Here is a 21,045-nt window from a genome sequence, read left to right on the forward strand (position 1 = left end):
CGATGGTGCTGGTGATTAAACTGATGGTCTCAGTTTAGCAGCTCAAAAACCTGGGAGTGTGTAGGTGTGTAAGTGTGCATGCACATGGGTGGCGGCCGTAGGTCCCGGGAGGGTCTCCCTGCGAGCTGACACCCCCTTCTCCCCCTAGACTTCCCTCTCCTGGGGAAATCCTGTTCTGCCTGGGGTGAAGGGGGATGACACTTGACACTTTGGGGACCACGCTTGAGAGTGGATCTCACCACAAGGTGCCTTCCCTGCAGAGGGAAAATGATACCAAGATGGCGTGTCGACTGCATTATGCAACAAAGTCCTGCTGTTGTGGGGTTTTTTCCTAATGTAAAGCCCTGCCCATTTGTTTTGGTTTACGTGACTACAGAGAAATAAGTGGATTAGACGGAAACTTTAGCATGCTTCATTGCAGCTGGGTGCCGACATCTGTCATTCCTCAGCCGTATTCTGGATCATGCCAGCCAGAGAAAGCAAAGTCTGACACCTTTGATTTTAGAGAGAGCCTTTTATAGGGGGAGAAAAAGAGAAGAAAGGAGTAGCATTTCCTTTGTGACTTCATAGGAAAAGCCACCTCTCTCCTGTGCTTTATTTATTTTATTTTATTTTTGGCATGTGACAACATGAGTGGCACTCAGAGAGCGCTGAACGTTGAAAAGTTTATGTTTCCATCTCTCCATTTTAGTTTGTAATTTTCTATTGTTCATGGTACCAATTTGTTGAATTGGGCATGATACAATGTAGCTATTTAAAATGTATCCAGTGTGCCCATCTATATGGATATATACTGTGGGTATGGATTGCAGGTGTCTGATCCATTTACGAAAAGAGGGATGTGTGGTTCTCTCACGTAAACTCACATTAATACAGTACCACAGCACTGAAATTTGATGGTATAGGACTGGCCCCGCTGCATTGTTTTTGGTGAGATATTCTACAATCCACATGAGCCCACCTGCTTCCCTCCCCCAAACCATATGAGCTCCCACCCCAAGAAATGTACTGTGTTTACGAAAGATGTGAGTGGGTAGTGAAGTATCCACAGATAACCTTGGATACCAGCTCTTAGTGGATCGGCTGTCTATATACTTACAGCGTTTTGTGTTGGGTGATTTTGTGGGTTTGCCCCCTCCCCCCATTTCTTTTCTAGTGAGGCATGGTGCATACCACACCCTTGGCACACGCCAAGTTACAACATTGGCCCGCCTCCCATAGTTAAATTGTATAATAAAACAGAACCTACAATTAAGGGCTGACGTGTTCATTTTAAGGGACACGATGGAAAACAAGAAACAAACCAGCAGAGACCACCCACTTGCTAATTTCACTGTGTGTGTGTGTGTGTGTACAGGAACGCAATTTATCTGCCACATGCAAAACCACAGGAAGGCTTCACCCCGTGACCCTGCCTCACCTGGAAGGAGGTGAAGCTCTGGTTGTTAGCCTCAAGACAGTACAAGGCAGAGGTTGAGAACTCAGGCCCCCTGGTGCCAGGCAGGTGGCTGCCTCCGGGAAGATCTTGCCAGACCTTCTGACTTTTCTAGATAAACTGGTAATCCATGTTTTTACATGAAATTTCTTTGTTCTGAAACATCGGCAATACCTTAAACCTTTTTAAATGTAGCGTTGGGGACAAAATAATAAAAAAGTGTGCCTCCAGGCTGTGATTTCTGAGGAGGGTGGAAGCGTGTATGTCCATAGTAGTGATGGAATCCGTGGAGCTGGCCCTGTGGCCACCTGGGCTCTGGGCTCCCGGTCAGGTGGGGCGGTCCAGTCCCAGCACTGCACAGGAAGTGGTGTGGTTGAGGGTGCTGGGGAGGGGGTATGGGGGGAGAAGGCCTGTTCGTAGAGCTGTGATTGGGAGACCGAGACCCAAGGTGACCCAAGGTGCACCGGAAAATGGTCAAGCTCTCATGTGCCCTTAGTGGACTCTGGGAGGAGGAGTGTGGCAGCCGGGACTGGGGTCCCAAGGGGTCTCCAGAGCACAGAGCACTTGGGTTTTCCTGGTGGGGAAAACAGCAGGGCAGAGGGTACGCTCCAGATACACAGCCAGCCCAGGCATGGGCAGTGTGCAGGGGAAGTTTCCGCAGGGTCACCTGGTGGGAGGTGGGGCCGGCTCTGAGGAAGAATGCCAAGCAGGGTGGAGGGAAGCAAGGTCGGGATGTGTCCTCACAAGACCAGAAACTGGGACCAGACTGTTTAAGTCAGGGCTGCCCCCCCCAGGGTGTCCCTACGCCCCCGTGAAGGCGAGAATGTGGGGCTAGGCAGAGGGGTCACCCACCCAAGGCAGGGGCCAGAGCCCTTCCTAAGAAGCTGCCCAAGGGGAACAACTCCCAGCCTCCCGTATCCAGTCCCTACTCTGAGCATCGCAGGCCTCCTAAGAGGAGGGAGAGACCCCCCAGGCCCGAGTCACAGGAAGCCATTAGTGAGCAGTGGCTGACAGAGCAGTGAGGTGCCTACTTACGTAGGCCTTTGGTAAGCGCCCATGCGGCTCTGGCGGCTGGGTCCTGAGGAAGGCTTCAAGGATGAGTTGAGGCTTGGTGGGGTCTGACTGGAAGGAGATTTGGGGGCTGGGGTGGGCAAATTCCTGGTGGCAGTGGCAATAAATATTAGGTAAGAAGGGGTTGCAAGTTGGAGAGCCAGGCTAAGGAGGCAAGATGCCCTGGTAAGAAATAGGGAGCCATTGAAGGCTGGAGAGCAGGGATGGGCATAAGTACAGAGGGGATTTGGGGACTGGCATGGTGTGTAGAGCATGCCCACTGCCTTCTGGTCCTTCTGGTGTCTTTCTCCTGTTCCTACAGTCCTTGCTGTTTCTGGGCTGGGCTGTTGACCCAGTGAGCCTGGTGGTGTCCAGAGGTGGATTCACCTGGAGCAGGGCTGGCTGTTACTGCATCTGCTAAATGCCTACCACCCACCTTATTGCCACAGGAGCTTCAGATAACTGTATTCAGTCCAATATTCCTAAGGAGTGAAGATATGGGTATTAAAAGTATGAATAGGAAAAAAAAGAAAAAGTCCTTGGGGCTTCCCTGGTGGCGCAGTGGTTGAGAGTCCGCCTGCCGATGCAGGGGACGCGGGTTCGTGCCCCTGTCCAGGAGGATCCCACATGCCACGGAGCGGCTGGGCCCGTGAGCCATGGCCGCTGAGCCTGCGCATCCGGAGCCTGCGCTCCGCAACGGGAGAGGCCACAACAGTGAGAGGCCCGCGCACCGCAAAAGAAAAAAAAATAGTATGAATAGGAGGTGCTGCATTGGCTAATTTTAGAACCCTTCCTATTTTTGTCATCTCTTGAGCACCACCTTAATAATTTTACTTAATATTCATTAAAAGCTTTTAAAAAAAGGTAGATTTATTTTAGCAATACTATCCAACTTTAGTTCACTCTTTTTTTCCTAAGGCTGTTAACCTAAAAAGTGGTCAGCTCAGTTCTATCTAAAATCACCTCTGTTAGTGTGGTGTTCCAAGTACTTCCCTTCCCCAGAAATGCTGGGAGAGAGAAGAGAGTTTCAGGAGGGTGAGGTTTGCTGTGTGACACTGGGTGAGGTTCCAGCCCCTCTGTTCTGTGGCTCCCGCCTTGCACTGAAGGCAGCGTCCTCTCATTTTGGTCTCTCCCAGCATTTCTTTCAGGATTAAGTGCGCTCACCCAGCGACAAACACTGGGTATTGTTAGGGGATTATTATATTACACATCTAAAAATCTCCAAAAAAGGAACGTAAGTTCATCCATCGACCCTTGGAAGGTTATTTAATGATAAACATAAATGCTTTCATAAAATCTGGGGAATGATTTAAGATCTTGGATCAATAGTTGCCTGTGAGTGCCAGTAGTTGGGCCTACGTTACAGTCTGGCTCTCCTGACCACCCAGGCAGGCTGGTGGCTCACTGAGCACATAGGCAGCCTGGGGCAAAAAAATAAACAGGATTTAAGGCAAGATCTGCATGGCGTGGGCCAGAGCATGGGAATGAAGTCACTGAGGAAGGGACCACGGTGAGGTCAGGGGGAAGGAAGGGCAGGACCTCCTGAGGCTGCTACTTCTGAGGTCCTGGGCTGCGGGGAGAGGTGGGGAGAGGGCTGAGCTGGGAGGATCTGGGGGACTCCGACACCCCTGCCAGTTGCTCTCTACTGCAGACATCTCCTGGAATCCAGCCTCATCTTCTCAGCTTTCACACTAACTGAACTTGAACCTGAAGCTGCAGAGAGGCAGCAAGACGGTGGGTTGAGCCCTGGCTGCAGGCTCAAAGGGAGCTGGTGCAAAGCTGGGTTTTCTGCCTTTCTCTGGCTTCGTGGCTCTGGACACACACCAAGCCTCTCAGGGCCTTGGTGTATTTAGCTGGCAAGCGGAGACCCTGACACCTGACTCTAGCATCGTCATTGGAATGACCATTCCAATTCAAGACTCCCGCGCGACAGGCACTTAATAGAGTATTTGAACATGCGAAACCATATCTAGCAAACGTTGATTTAACTCTTTTGATGTGCCACACATAGTGCTAAACATTTTACAGGCCTTTTCTCATCGAATCCCTGCAACCCTATGAGTGAGCTATTATTACTACACCCACTTTAAAGATGAAAAACCTGAGACTTGGCAAAGTTGACTAGCCGGCCCAAGAGTGTGTGAGCTGTAGAGACAGGTGAGGTTTGAATCCGAGTGTCTGGCTTGAGAGCCCACGTTCTTCACACCGCGCCTGAGTAACGCAAACGCTGTATATTGGTAGGGCCGTATCCAGCAGGGTGCTGATGCGTCCCACCCCCTCCTCCAGGAAGAGTTTCCCTGTCACCAGCTTGGCTTCACTGGGGCCACACTCTCAGCTGTGTCATCTCCTGATCTGGGGTGTTGTGCTATCACCGTCCACTGCACATCAACCAGACTCACTTTTTAAGAAAATTTTAAAATAAAAATTTAATTCTAATATAGATTTAGAATTACAAAAATGTTGCGTAGGTTGTACAGAGAATTCTCATATATCTCATGCCCATTTGCCCCTATTATTAACATCTTACATTGGTAGGGTACATTTGTTACAATTAATGACCCAATACTGATACACTATTATTAAGTATTTAATATTTGACTCAGGTTTCCTTAGTTTTTACCTAATGTTCTTTGTCTTTTCCAGAGTACCACGTTACATTTAGTTGTCAGGTCTCCCAGGGCTCCTCCTGGCTGTGACAGTTTCTCTGTCTTTCCTCGTTTTTGAGGACTTGGACAGTTTTGAGGCGTATTGTGTAGAATGTCCCTCAGTTGGGGTTTCTCATGGTTAGACTTGGATCGTGGGTTTTAGGGAGGAAGGCCACAGAGGTAACGTGCCTTCTCATCCCATCAAATCAGGGTACGTGCTCTCCCCCTGACCTTGGTCACCTGGCTGAGGTCGTGATTGTCAGGTGTCTGCCTGTACGGTTCCTCTTTCCCACTTTCCACACTGAAGTCCTGTGAAGGAGGTCACCATGCAGCCGGCACAAAGGAGTGGGAGTTTCAGCCACCTCCTCCAGGGGGAGCACCTGTGTAGTAAATAGTTTGGAACGCGTGGGGCATTTGTACTTTTCCACGTAGGTATTGATTCAATCATTTAGTTGGGACAGTATGACTTGTGGATGCTTATTTTACACTTCATCATTGACTTTGTTGCTGAGGCTGTGCCAGCGCTGGCCACTGGGGGCTCTCTCACCGGACTGCGTGGGGCTTTACAATACCCCCATCAATGCATGTGTCTGGAGCAATTCCTTGCTTTCTGGCACAAAGTGCTCCAGGATCGTCTTGCGTATGTCCTGCTCCAGCCCTAGAACCAGCCATTTCTCCAAGGAGCCCTGGTTCCCTTTTCTTGTGAATGGTATTAGAAATCAAGCTCTGGGCTAAGTATGCTTGCTGCCCCTGGGATATCATGGCTTCTGGGCCCTCTCGGCGGACAGAAGAAGGAAATATATGTGTGTATATTAACCCTTGCATGTACTCACATCTCTACAGTATGTATTAAGCTAAACACAAGTTCACACTGATGTCTCCAATCTATTACCATATGGATCGAAATTGGCTTTAAAAATACTAAAATATATTTTTCGATAGTGTTTTAAATTTAAACCCAAATCACAGGAAATTTAAAACCTAAAATTATTTATACTAAGGCTATTCCAAAGTGTTTTAGCATCTTAGATTAGATGGATGAATATTTTTTTGAAAACTGAAAACATGAATTATGTACCTGATGAGAACCGTTCTTGCCTATTTAGAATTAGGGAAATTTATATATATATATATATGTATATGTATATATATATATATATATATATATATATATAAAATGTGTGATACTGAGAAAAGACTCTTACTATCAGTTCAATGCATGTTTGTGTATATTTTTACCCATCTCATTGTCCCGCCGAGACTGTTGAAGCTTGAAGGATGGCCGGGGTCCTGGGCAGGGACCCTCCTAGTTTGCAGCTTCAGGTTCAGAGCAGCAGACACTCAGAGGGAACAGCAGGTGAGGGCCAAGTGGAAACCAGGCACTGCCCGAGAGGCCTGACTGGCTGGCCAGCCCACTGGTACCACCCAGCCTGGATTCATCCCAGGCCTGTGGGGCGGGGTCCACCTCTGGGGGGGTGCCAAGTTTCCAACTTACCCAGTTGGCCCTATAGGTGGAGCCATTTTCTAACCTACCAGCATGCAGTTTGCAAATGTCCTTAGTTTCAAGGAATCCAAAGGGCTCTGGTTGGGGTGCAATAGGGGGAAGGCTGTTATTAAGGAGTCTTGTTGGTACTTCCCAAGCCTCACAGCCCTGTACATGCGAGTTGCCTCTGAGGGCTACTTCTCTCCAGGTCATTACCAGGACCCATCTAGAAAACAATGCCACAGAACATGGCTGCGAGAGACCCTTCTGTGGTAGCTTAGAAATACTCCATAATCCTGTGCTCCAAAGAGGATATTGCAGAAAGGAAAATGGGGGTGTCACAGGTGGGTCAGCTGTGGGCTGCTGCAGGCCCCAGAAAGCACCCATAATGCTGCCGGTCACCAAGATTCTTCCTCGGCCAGCCTGGACTCTCTCATGCTTTCCAGCCTTCTTAGGGGTTTACACCCACCCATTATTTACGTAAGTGTGGCCACACACTTATGTAAGTGTGATCTAGAAGCCATAGCAGCAATGTTCCTCTTCATTTACCCACTGTTGTCTTTTTCCAGTTATGAACCATGAAAGGCCCCAGTGTGACTGATCTGAAAGGCTTGCCCTGGTCTGAGAGATGGCTTGGCAGTGTGAGGACACAAGGAGATTGTCCCTGTCACTGTTTACCTGGGCCAGGGACCCTACTCTCCACCACTTACATACATGACCCTCTTCTGGACCCTCTTCCTTGCGTTGACCACGGAGCGTGAACCATGATTCTGGGGATTGGTCCTCTCCACGCTAGGATGCCCTTGTTCCAACATCCAGAGCTGTGCCTCTGTCACAATGTATGGACCCTCTGGCAAACAGCACATGTGTCTTTCCTCAAGAATGTTCTTTCTCTCTTGGGGGTCCTTTCATAACGCCCCATTTTGAGTCATCTTTCAACGGGAAACGAGTCTTGCTCGAAGCTTGGATGTCCTTCCCTCATGAACGATTGGCCCCTTCCTGTCTCCACTTGGGTCTCCAGTAGGTTGCAACCCCTAAAGGCAGTCTTAAGATGTGTGGGCAGCCATTCAAATGTATTGGGTGGGCCTGTGTCAGGCATGTGGAATAGATGCCCTTCCCACCCTCTCGGTGCTAAAAGTACTGCATCATTCCAACAGCAATCTGCTCAGGGCAGTGCATGCAGCAGGTGCTCAATGTGTGCTCATGGAAGTGGGCTAGGGTCCAGGAGATGTGTGATGTGAGCTTTGACAGAGAACTTACAAAGCCCTGTGGCTTGGTGCCAGCCATGGGCTCAATACCAGTCTTTGACGTGCATCTGGATGCCACAGTGGTGCTTGTGTCCATAAGGGGTGTGGCATGTGACATGTGTACAGTACCACACATCATAGCACACACTCCTCCAGGAAGTTCATGGATTCCCTCCTGCAGCATCCTTGGGTCTGATCAAAGAAAGCTCTTTGTAGAGAATCTTCCCACAGGTGGTTTGCAAGGAGTGACAGGAGGGAACGGTGAGATGAGAGTCTGTTCTGAGAAAACCCTAAGGTTGAATTCCTGATCAGGAACTGCCTAGCTGTGTCTACCTGACTTTGGACAATTTTTTAATCTTAGTTTTCTTATCTGTAAAATGGGGAGACGTTTCTCCACCGTATATCCCCACTGGTGGTCATGAGGACCATTGAGGCAATTCCTATAAATGTGCTCTCATGAGTGGGTGTCAGACTGTTTTCTCACCACCCTGGACTAAGCAGCAGAGGTTGGTCACTTACCCCTCTCCCCATCTCCTCTCCACCATCCCTCACCTGAGCAGAAACCATCAGCATGGAAAGTCTGGAAGCCTTGTGGACACAGCTCCTGCTCTTCCCCAAACCCAGATGCGCACAAGTGTGGAGCTGTAATTAATGGATGGTCCCCCAAGGTCAGGCATTTTCCTCTCCCCCTTAGGTACAGGGAAGGAGAAGATATTTCCATCATAGCAAGTAAGAAAAATGTCTCGTTTTCCCACTTTTGTTATAAACAATGTACGACTTGCTTTCTCCTTCTCCTCCTGACCCTCCACACCGTATACATATTTATATATTATTCATAGTGGATTAAAAATGAATGCGCTCTTTACCACGGCTCTACGGCACAGTGACAATACAAATTAACGTATGATGTACTTACTTTTCGCGTGGCAGTGATGGGAAATGTTGATGGCCTCAAAGTGAGAGACAGAGAGGGGTGGAAAGTGGGCTGGTGGGGGGGACTGCACATCTAGCCGCACCGTCAGGGCCCAAGGCCCTGCCTGCAGACGGGGATGGGGGCTATTCGGGGCAGCAGCCTCGCTGCAGAGCTGGAAAGGCTCTTTCCCTTCCCTTCTCCCACGGAATGAGGTCCAAGCTCCCTAGGGGGTCCTGTGGCCCTTTCCCCTGCCCAGCTCTCGCCGAGCTCCACCTCCACCGTACTGACCTGCTTCCATGCCCCAGCACCCACCCAGCCTTCCTGTTCTAGGGTCAGGCTCATCCTCTGTCTGGGGTAGCATTCCTCTCTTCTTCCCTTCTCTTGGCTACCTCCCTCTTTCCTTCATCCATCCATCCATCCATTCACGTACAGTTTTGCTTGAAAAATAGTTGATGGATGTCTTTGACATCCCAAACTCTGTACTAGGTGGTGAAAAACAGCAGTAATCAGAAAAACCAAAAAACAAACCCAAAACAAAACCCCACAGTCCCTGAGCCATGGAGCCAAGAGTCGGTCTTGTGGGGAAGACAACATAATTGTTTATTTGTTGAGCTACTCTTGTTGGATGCTCTACTGTGGAAGAGAAGAGTTTGCTATGATGAACCTCAGTGGGTCTGAGGGGACCCACAGAGGGGAGGCCTTCGTGAGGCTGAGGCAGCTGCGCTGAAGGACGGGATTACAGTAATTCGATGGAGTAGGTGAGGGAGCATTCGCGTGGAGGGAATGGGACAGGATTGGGCCAAGGTCCTGTGGTGAGAAAGGGTATAAAGTATATAAAGCCTCTGGAGAGCAGAGAGGTCCCTGTGGCCAGAGGCAGCAAACTCAGGGCTTTGAGGGTGAAGAGGGTGGAAGGGCGTGCAGGGGCTCACGTTCCTCTCAGCTGAGCTCTCGGAGCCCCCAGTCACCTCTACCATCTCCCACACTGCATTCCCTCAAAATGCCAGCCTTGTACCAGAAGAGGACCCTCTAGGTGCGAGGTCCTTCCCACATGCACCTGTGACCCAGCCCAGTCCAGCCCACGTTTGCTGAACTTCGTCCAAGGGAAATGCCCCTGTTAACAACTTGTTTCTTTGGACTCTGGAGGTCTTCCAGTTCCCCAAGCCCCCTCCAAAGGCAGGTGCCTGGAGGAGAGACAATATCTCTGGCTTTAACCCAAGACCACCTGGGACAAGACCACCTGGAACAGGCAGGCTAGTGTGGAACAGTGACACACGAAATGCTGGTCGAATCAGTGCTTTTGATGAAGAACAAAACATAGCCTCCCTTGACCAGGCTTAGATAAGGAACAGGATGACAGCAATGAAATCAGCAACCATAGCAATGACAGACTGCTGACATTCCTATAGCTCTTTGTCATTTACAAATTCGACACACCGTCTCATCTGATCCTCACAGCAGGCTTATGGTGTCAGTATTAGATTATCCCCCCATTTCCAAGGTGTGGAAACTGAAGCCTTGAGAGATCAAGTGCTCACTCAAGGTCAGACAGAGGGGAAACTGAAGCTTGGGTGTTAGTAGCCTCCCAACCTCACAGAGAGGGAAAGCTAAGCTTTGAACCCAAGCTCCTGGTCGGACTCATACTGCTACTGCAGGGCAGGAGGACACCTGAAAGCAAAGATGCAAAACTGAGAGAGCTCTCTGTGGTCAGGCGTGTGCAGGAAAGGATCTCCTGTGTTCAGAGGGGCCAAAGGACACCCTGGAGGGCAGTGCTTCTTTGTGGGGTTGAACTTGAGAGAGGCCAGTGTTTTGATGCTCTCCTCAAATGGGGAGCTGGCAGGGGTGAGTACACTTATTCTCTTAAATTCAATCACCAAGAAAATCTGTTAGACTCAACTCTGTCTTATAGCCTTTGCTACTTCTTAGAAACTGATGGACAGTAGCATCTTCATCGCCACCTATAGACCCAAGTGAATGGCCACCTCCATCTCCAGTTTACCAAGGTGGGCACAGGCAGCACAGGCTGGTCTTTCCTCTCATTAAAATGTGATGGATGGAAGTTTGTAGAGTTTGTCACCCTGAGGGCTTCTCTTCAGGGGACAGTTGACCTGCCTCCACCTGGAGATCTGATTTCCTCAGAGCCCCACATCCACTGCAGCAAGAAGGTAAGAAAGGTCAGTGCAGATTTCCACAGACTCTCCCTCTGTCTCTGCCTTCAGGTGGGTCCCTTGTTCTGTCACACATATCGGAAAATCACAGTAGAATATTTAGTGGAGCTCTCAGCTTTGGGGTTTGTTCTGAAGTCCTTGCTTATGTTCTTTGACCAAAACCTAACATATCACTGTGTTTGTGCCAATACCAGGGACTTCGAATGGATGAATGGTATAGAGAAATATGAAACTTTTCATCCAGATTTAGCTGGACTGGGAAATGTATCAAGTTTCCAAAAGTGCTTTGCATACCAACAGCTTTCTGTTTGGGAGTAAATGTTCTCATCACCAAAGGATCAACCTTTCACTTACATTTGATTCTTGAGAGAACACAATGCTTTCTTCTGGACTCGTCTCAGCCCCTCACAATCACCTCCCTCAGGATGGACCTCTCATTTCTTCAGATAATTTTCTTCTACATCAGTCTCATGGGAAACTTTCAACTAACCCCTCACAAGGGGGTGTGTGTGTGTGTGTGTGTGTCCTACAAAAACACATTGTAATCATGGTTCTCATAAGGATTGGAGAATTAGGACATCTGAGTATGTTATATACATTGGAAATTTGTTTTAAAGTCAAACCATCCAAGTTTGCTATATCTTAAGTTACTTCTCTGTGCAATGGGGTTGATATCCTTTACAAAACTGCTGTAAAGCTCAAATGTGAGGTTAAACATACAAAAATGTATGTGAAAACCTGTGGGACGTAGGCCTTTGGGATCTTCAGGTGCTACCATTATCTACAGTGCTTCTACTTACAAGGTATATTGCAAAATCAGGATTTACGATGATTCCAGTATTGTATAGATTTCTTTCTACAAATGTACACATGCATAACATTATACCTTTACATATAGCTCTCCAGCTCACCTAAGTTAAAATAAAAACTACTTCAGTACTAATGGTTTGACCACTGAAGTATCCAAATATGCCAGAATTACTGTACGTCTTTGACTCTACCAAGAAATAGAGATTCAGATATAACCATAGGATAAAATCATGATTAATATTTTAAAATCAATCGGTGGGAAAAATATACTAAGTGCTTTTATGTCAAGTTGGCCAATTCGAAAAAGCTCTTATTGTGAATAAATGCGATACTTGAGGTTCTCTGTTTGGTTTGCTAAGAAGCATGTGCGTCCCACGGTGACACAATTGGCAGGTTGTAGCACAGGTTGTAGCATAGATTCATACAGAAATGTATTATTCAGTAATAATAATAGAAAATACAATAAACAGCTTTCCTAGATGGGAAAAAAAAGCAATGGAAGAATGGAGGAACCAGTGTGAATCCTGGTGACCTGAGGTAAATTTGTTAAATAATGCCTTGGTTTGGTAATTTTGCTTCATGGCTCTGCTAGCCTCTTTGGATCATGGTACCAAGAGTTTGACTCTCTTTATTTATTTTTATTTATTGTTTGGAGTCCTTAACTCCAAAGACTTGTCAGACCACCATGATTTTCTCCATCAGTCACTTATTGCCATGAAATAAATAAATTGACAAGTTAGCCCCAGCTTTTTCTGAGCCATGGTGGTTAGGATAGTGGTCACCCCTCCTCTGTGAGCTGCCACAGGGCTGCCCTTGGGGGGAACCCAGAAAATATAATCCATTTCTGAGAAGATTTGGACAAAACTTTAAAAACATTTCTTAAACCTCCTGAGAGAAGTCTCAGCTCTACTCCTCAGGTTCTCTGAATGACCCTCAGTTGGTTCCTATGCCTCCAGCTACAGATTTGGGCCCTCCTTTCTCCTGCTCAAGAGCTGCCCTTTCAGAGAACCTCAAATCCTCCCTCACTGAGCCCTGGGCATAGCTTCATGTCCATAGGGATGACGACTTCATGAGTTAGGTGGTTGAGTCTTGGGATCTGTTGGAAACTCACTGAGGCCCAGCTTAGCGCTGACTTAGATTCATGATTATGGTGGGGAGAATGGGCACGGCTTTTCCTATCCTACTGCCACTGATCAGAACCACGATTCTTCCCTTCAGTCTACGCTCTAACTCCAACGTGATGAAGAGTAGGGCCATGTATATTCTTCGTAAATATGCTAAGTCCACTAGAGGTAGAGTCTCAGTTCTCCTCCAGCACCATCCCAGGGTCTTCCCTGTCATCTGTGTGAGGGGCGACCGAGCCCAAAGGGTGGGGTTGGGTAGCAGGAAGGTAAGAAGTGAATGGTGCTCACGAATCCTTCTCTTACTTGACAATGGTGGTCCAGGCCCCTCCTGCTGACTGTCTGTGCTCTTCTTGCTGTGGTAGGCTATGTGGAAGGTCCAACAGCAAGTGCGCTTTTCTTGGGTTTCATTTGTTCTTACCTCCATGGACTTGCAAATTGGCTTTTGCAAGTGGGAAAGTTGATCAACTTCAGCCTTGTGTTAGGTACAACAACAGAAACAAGAGAAAACTCTATCCAAAAATTTGTATTAAAAAAAAAGGCAAGGTGAAGCAGTAAGATAATAATACAGTCCACAAACAGTTAATGCCTGCTTGCTCTGTGCCAGGTAGTGGACTTGGCACCAGTGATATTAAGATGGCTATGCCTCCTGCTTCAGGAACACATAGATAGTCATGGTGATCAACACACACACACAGCAGCCCCATAAAACATGCGTCCCAGTTGGGCAGAGCCTTGAAAGAAGAATGGGGTTTGGGTCTGCAGAGAATAGAAGTATTTCAGGGAGAGAGTAGCACAGCAAGGGTATGGGGACCCTGTGGAATGAAGCCTTTTTGCAGAGACCATCTAATCGTTTGGTTTGGAGTGGGCAAAGGGGGGATGCTCCCAGGAGACTTGAGAGGTGCTGGGACTGAGCTATGAAGGTGAGGGGGTAGGTGGCCATCAAAATTTGGGCAAGGAAATCACAGCTGAGCTTCTGCTTTAGGTACTCACTGTGGTATCCCTGGGGAGGATGGGCAGGAAGTGGGGAAGCTAGAAGCAGGAAGCCCTCTTGCAGGCTGCCATGTTCATAGTCTAGCAAGAGTTGGTGTACACTGGACTAAGCTCAGAAGGGGGGTTTTGGAAGGAGAAAGGTTCAACAGGTAGAATGGATTTGCCCAGGGGCCAATTGTCTAGGAGGGAAGAAGGAGAGAGCTAATTCCTGGAGCCCACTAAGAAAGAAGCAAGAATCTAGCACTGTGTGCAATTTGGTGAGAAAATGAGTTTCAGCTCCAAACGTTTGGTTGGCCTCCAGTTCTTCAAGAACAAAACTGTTTTGCTAAGTAGATACACAGGACTTCTGCTATCACCATTCTAGTAAAAGTGCTGAATATGCTGTTCAGATGTTTTCTGGGGTAAACGGTTGGGCCCATTTATTTACTTGTTTATTTTTCTGAGCAAATGAAACCCAGCCCTGGGTCTTGACCTCTCTGGGTGCTGGGTAAAACAGCTTCCAGGAATTGCGTATCTACCGCTTCCCAGCATCAGGCAGAATACAACTGTTCCATTATAACTTCCCAAACCAGATGCTTTACTGGTTCCTTAAGATGGCAGAAATGTGTACACGCCTGCTGTGCATCTGGACAGAGAAATCAAGCCTGAAGGAGCAGATGGATTTCACACAATCCATCTTCTGTTCTGATTTATAGCCTTTCTAGTAAAGTTTGAGTCCAAGCGTCACTATTCAAAATCAAATTTCTTTAAAACTAGGTTGTCCTTGATTATCCTAATGTCCAGGTTCCTCTCTGATACCTTCTGCTGCCTCCTCTTGAAATCCTGAGATTCCCAAATTCTTCCAGCTTGGCACTTCTGCTCCACCCAAGAACAAGGCTTGGGTAATATCCCTCTCTCACCCCACCCCAAACACCCTCCCTGGTCACTCTTGATTTGCTTATCTTAAGAGTTAAGATAAAAAGAGTTAGTGGGAGGATAAGAAAGTGAACTGGCTTGGAGACCTGAGTCAGAATCTCAGATGGCGGGATTTATGGCTTTTTTGTGTGGAGCTAGGGTCAGCAAAGTACAGTCCAAGGCTCAAATCCGTCTCCTGTCTGTTTTCGTATGGTCTGCAAGCTAAGAACGGTTTTTACATTTTTAAATGGTTGAAAAAAAAAACCCAACAAGAATAATATTTCATCACATATGAAAATTATATAAAATTCAGATTTCAGTATCCATAAATAAAGTTTTGAATTTCATCAACAAAAATTTGGAAATTTATTTCCTCTCTTGCTATATTAGTACCTACATCATATCTTTGACCTTGGCCTGCAAAGGCTAAAATATTTGCTACCTAACTTTTTATAAAAGAATTTCCAGGTGTTGGGAACTTTCTCTTCTGTTGCCTAGAAACTCTGAATTAAAAACTCTGGCCATGATGGAAATTCCTGTCCAAGTTATTATTATTTGGTAACATTATTTATCCAAGTAACTTATTACTTATCCAAATAGTTATATGGGCTGCATCTTCATTCTTTGCCATTTGATTTTTGCAAGGCAATAACACCGATGATATTGATAATATTGGTAATCATGATCATGGTCCTTTGAGCGCTGGGGGCCGGGAAGGGGGGTAAACGGCAGAGCTGACCGGCCACTCTTTCTGCCCACAGGTCACAGGCCTTTCCAGTGCCGCTACTGTCCCTACAGTGCCTCTCAGAAGGGAAATCTGAAGACCCACGTCCTCTGCGTCCATCGCATGCCTTTTGACAACAGCCAGTATCCCGACCGCAGGTTCAAGCGCTCCAGAGTCGACTCGGAGGCTTCTGGGAATTTCGAAGACCCCACAGCTGTCAAGGCGGGGAGCTCAGCGGAGCTAACGGAGGAGGGCAGCAAGGCCCAGGAGGAGCGCAACTGAGCCAACCAACCCGGATATTGCAATATTATTTTACACAGTTTTCAGATTATGCATCTGGTAAAAGAGTTTGCTAACTGCATTCCAAGGGGAAAAAATCATGTACAACCTCCCCTCTAGTGTATAGAACATTTAAAAAATTTAAAAAGATAGCTATATATATATTAAAAAAAAATCCCCAGCCCTTGAAAATGGCTGCTAAACTGTTACCCGGCAACAAGTATTTCCAAACAATGCAGGTGGGAGAAAAGGGATTTCAGAAATGCTTGGTGTCCTCCGAGCTCAAGAAAGCTGGGGGCCCTTCCAATGCTAGAGTCGTCTTTGTTCAAAAATCATGCTCTTAACTGAAAAACGATACCATCTAAATGATTTAGTGTTGCCTTGAAGATGGAGGGGCTGTGTTTTCATTGTTGAAAACACCTCTATAATCTGACACCAGCTGCTGTCATCTGCCTCGCACCCTAATGGGATGTGTTGGGAGGCGGCCGCGGTGCCAGTCTGACTGGAGCGGTCACTGCAGAGAAAATCAATTCACGTGGTGTTGTAACTGCACTCTCAGAGAAACCTTAGCCGGCCCGCAGCCAGCGCCAGGGCTGACCGGCACTGCAGAGGATTGCCATTTTCAACGTGCATTTTAAAAACACCCACAGCCAAATGAATCAATGGTCAGGAAGTATCTGCAGACAAATGTCCAGTGCAGGTTTGATGAGTAATTCCTTTTTTTTAGATCAAATTGCAGTATGGAGGGAAATGCTTTTTTCTTGGTTGTCTTTTTTTCTTTTCTTTTCTTTCTTTTTTTTTTTTTTGGAGGAATTTACAAGAAGCTTGCTAATAAAAAAATTTTTAGGGGTACATGATATAAAAATGCTTAGAAAAACTAGCCCACCCTATCCACAGAAGGTGCTGGTGAGGAATGGAAGTTTATGTAACAATAGATTGTTTTTATTATGATTTTAAAAATTTTACTTGAAAGAAGGCTGCTTTGGTCCTTATTATCAGATTTTTTTCGTGTGTTAGTTTTTGTAAGTCTCACAGACACGAAGCAAGATTTTCTTCTCCAGCAAGCTCTTATGAAATAGCTTGTATTAAAATATGAATCTAAACATCCTGCTCTCTATCACTAATGAAGAAGACTGTTTAAGTTAAAATGTCTGTTTTTGTAAAACAAATGTGTTCTATATTTTTGTAGATTTTAGATTTTCTACTGATTGGATACTCCAAATTTATCAAGTTCTGCACCACCCAGAGGGAGATTGGAGAGCCAATAATGAAACAACTCATTCTTTTAAAAAACAATTTACGAAAACTAGTTAATGGTTTATTCCTGAATCTGCTAGTGTGGTGTCAAAGTTCAGCCTCTTAACATACTTCCTTGGCGTGACACGAAATTGGTGCTGTTGCTTGTGACGGTGGAGAAGTATTGAAGTATTAACTTCTTCTAAAAAAATCATTCAGACTTAAAAAAAAAAAAAAAAAGATAGATATCTCCTTGCAGGCTGGGAGCACAGAATAAAACCCCAGGGCCTTAAAAACTTCAGCTCTGCCTACAGCAGTTTACAAAAATACTGAACTGCAATCAATGTAAATAAAATGCTTCGCTATCCTGAGACCAGAAGGAATCTCAGGCTAATAAGGAATCCGGTTTGCATATGCTGTCGAGAGGGTGACATCCACCCGGGGTTTCAGTGTAAACGTGGTCGCTGTACAACGTGGACCCATCTGGCATAGAGCAAGCTGCTTTCTTGTTTTTCTAGAATAGTTCTCACTGCCTTACTTAAATCGAGTTGATAAACTTAATGCAACTGTTTCTATGATCCTAGAGAAAGGACTGAAATGTTATTGAAAACTTTCCGACTGTAGTAAGCTTTAGGATTTTAAATGCACTACTGTGTTTGGTGACTGTGCCAGTCGCTTGCTTTCTGTGTGTTTGCCCTGCCTTTGGTATCTTAGCAAAGAAAAATATAAAAAAGAAGAAAAAAAAGTAAAAAGAGCAAAAAAGAGGAAAAAAAAGTGGAAAAAAACGAGAGCCACGTTCCATTTCTAGCACTTTGGGCGCTCTTTCAGTATCCTTTTGTGTCTTCTGAGCATCGTCAGATGCGACAGGCAATAATTCTGTTTGTGACACTGGGAACATCCCCTCTTCTTTGTGGCGTGTGTGTTGATTCCATTTTGTCCAGTGCTACCGTCCTTATTTCCCCCCTGACACAGGCCTTCTTTCCAGAACATTTGTAACTTGTAATACAAACAAGTGACAGCCGCAGTGATGCAGTGTCAGTTTCTGAATGTCATCAGGTTCTCATATCTAAACATGTCAAGTTTTTACCCTGTAACTTCTGTAGTCTGTGATGCTGGTCATAATACTGTCTACATTCCTACACAAAGAAAAAAAATCTATCTTGGAGGAAATCTGAGATCAATAGAGTAGAGGATTTTGTTGCTATGCTTGTAACAAGTAGAAAACTTTGTATTTAAAGTTTATTCTTGGTCATTATTTATTATTATAATACATCAGTTGACAGAACTTTATTCTGGTATAGAAAGTATTAAAAGTTGTTTTTTCAGCAATGACTGTTTTCTTTCTGCTGTTAGAATAAAATGTCTTTGAAGCAGTCCAGTTTTATCCAGTGTTTTACGCAATAAAACCTCTACCTCTGGGGGAAAAAAAAACTTTTCCTATTCACATATGTTTACTAGGAGGAGGGAAACATATTTTTGCAGCTTTTTCAGATTTTGATAAGACTTGGTCAAACCCCACTTCTTATAAAAAGCCCTGCAGTATCCTGGGTGGATGGTTCCCATAACCTGGTGCTTTTTCAAGCTGAAGAGTATCTCTGTGCAGTACGAATAGCATGTGTATCTGTGTGTGTGTGTGTGTGTGTGTGTGTGTGTGTATGCACACCCATGTGCATTTGTGAACTATGTTTCTTTGAAAGCTTGCAGACATGGGTTTTAGTGAGGTAATACCTATGCAAATACCAATGCTCCTCATATACTAGCAATTATACAAGACACTTAAGGCATTGGGAGCTATTATTTCCCTTTCCTGGTAGCAAGTTTTAAAAATATCATTAAATGCAAGGAAGTCTTTTCCCTCTGAATGATCAGAGGACAATATGAATTCTTTCTCCAGAAGCAAAGGAAAGGACAAAGAATAATAAAGTCTACGGTATCTGGGCTGCTGAAAAACAGAACTCTGCCACCGATCTGAGGAGGTTTGGAGTGTGTGCCCCACACTTGATGCACAGGATTGTTTTTTTTGTGTGTGTGTGTGGTACGCGGGCCTCTCACTGTTGTGGCCTCTCCGGTTGCGGAGCACAGGCTTCGTGGCCGTGGCTCACGGGCCCAGCTGCTCCGCGGCATGTGGGATCTTCCTGGACCGGGGCACAAACCCGTGTCCCCTGCATCGGCAGGCGGACTCTCAACCACTGTGCCACTAGGGAAGCTGTTGCTTTTTGACTTGTTTTTTTGCTGTCGGTGGTGGTCTGCTTTCAAAACCAAGCTTGCATGTTGCATGCTGCAGCTCTGGAATAGGTTGGCCCACCGAAATGTTGCAAACAAAGGCATCCAGCCACGATACAGGAATTTGTAAGTCACCGGGTTTCTTTCAGGAGGAGGCCAGACTGTTGGTGTCCCTGGAAGGGAGCAGATGACTTGAATGAAATCTTTGGCAGTCCCGAGAGTCCGTTGTTAGAAACAACAAAGGTGAGTTACGAGGAGTTAGGGAAGCATCAGAAAATGAACCCCTCAGGGAAGGAAGGTTGATTAAGGGGCTGTAACTCTGCATACATGATGGATCCTGATCCCAAATGCCTCCAGGGGCCAGGCAGGATGCCTCGGTGGGAGAGGAGGAGAGTAGAAATTGGGAGGGGGGCGGTCTCGGGGGCCATGGGGGATCCCAGCGCTGCTGCTCATCACCACGAAGAAGGCGGCATCAGGGCTTCTGACTTTGTAAGAGACACTGGACACCTGGATTTTGGGGGAAGCCTCTGAATTTCACATATTGGTTCAAAATGTGTATTTAAAACTGTGTGATAAATAGATGATCAAAATGTGGTTTATCCACAGAAGGAATTATTTTTTCTTTTCCATTATGATTTATCACAGGATATTAAGTATAGTTTCCTGTGCTAAACAGTAGAACCTTATTGTTTATCCATCCTATACATAATAGTTTGAATCAGCTAACCCCAAACTCCCAATCCATCCCTCCCCCTTGGCAGCCACAAGTCTGTTCTCTATGTCTGTGAGTCCGTTTCTGTTTCATAAATAGGTTTGTTTGTGTCATATTTTAGATGCCACACGTAAGCAATATCATATGATCTTTGTCTTCCTCTGTCTGACTTACTTCACTTGGTATGATCATCTCTAGGTCCGTCCATGTTGCTGCAAATGGCATTATTTCATTCCTTTTTATGGCTGAGTAATATTCCATTGTATATGCATACACACCGCATCTTCTTTTTTTTTTTTTTTTTTTTGTGGTACGCGGGCCTCTCACTGTTGTGGCCTCTCCCGTTGTGGAGCAACAGGCTCCAGACGTGCAGGCTCAGCGGCCATGGCTCACGGGCCCAGCCGCTCCGCGGTATGTGGGATCTTCCCGGACCGGGACACGAACTCGTGTCCCCTGCATCATCAGGCGGACTCTCAACCACTGCGCCACCAGGGAAGCCCTCACACCGCATCTTCTTTATCCATGCCTCTGTCGATGGGCATTTAGGTTGTTTCCATGTCTTGGTTACTGTAAATGGTGCTGCTATGAACATTAGGGGGCATGTATCTTTTCAAATTAGCGTTTTGTCAAGAATGGACTTTTATTCTGCCGTGGAAAGGGATGGAGCACTGACACAGGCTGCAACGTGGATGAACCTTGAAAACACTGCGTTAGGTTGATGAAGCCAGTCACTAAAGAAGCCAGTCCTGTGGTTGCTGGGGTTGTGGGGAGGGGAGGATGGGGGTGACTGATGGCTGAGGGGGAGGAGTTCTCTTCTCCCAGAGATACAGACGCTCTAAAATTAGATAGTGATGCTGGTTGCCCAGCTCTGAATATATTAAAAACCACTGAGTTGTATACTTTAAAAGGGTGAATTTTATGGCATGTGAATTATATCTCAATAAAGCTGTTACAAAATAAAAATAAAACTGGAAGGAGGCCTTTTTAAGAAGCTTCAACATGTATTTCCATCAAAATATTTTGAGCTCTTCTATAGTCACAGACAATTGGCAGATCAGTCCGTTGTAAAGAATTACAAGATTGAGGTGTCCTGACTTAAATCTGAACCCTGAACT

General features: G+C 46.1%; 1 protein-coding gene across 2 annotated transcripts in view; it reads left to right on the forward strand.

The window, feature by feature from the left end:
- Positions 1–18,371, forward strand: part of ZNF536 (zinc finger protein 536) — a 418,376-nt gene extending 400,005 nt beyond the window's left edge. For both annotated transcript variants that reach the window (XM_049703338.1, XM_033415005.2), the window contains exon 7: positions 15,518–18,371. In XM_049703338.1, coding sequence (XP_049559295.1) covers positions 15,518–15,762 — 245 coding nt within the window. In that variant the 3' untranslated portion in view covers positions 15,763–18,371. The remainder of the gene's footprint in view (positions 1–15,517) is intronic.
- Positions 18,372–21,045: the final 2,674 nt, after the last annotated feature.

Source organism: Orcinus orca, chromosome 20, assembly GCF_937001465.1.
Source record: "Orcinus orca chromosome 20, mOrcOrc1.1, whole genome shotgun sequence".
Taxonomy (NCBI): domain Eukaryota; kingdom Metazoa; phylum Chordata; class Mammalia; order Artiodactyla; family Delphinidae; genus Orcinus; species Orcinus orca.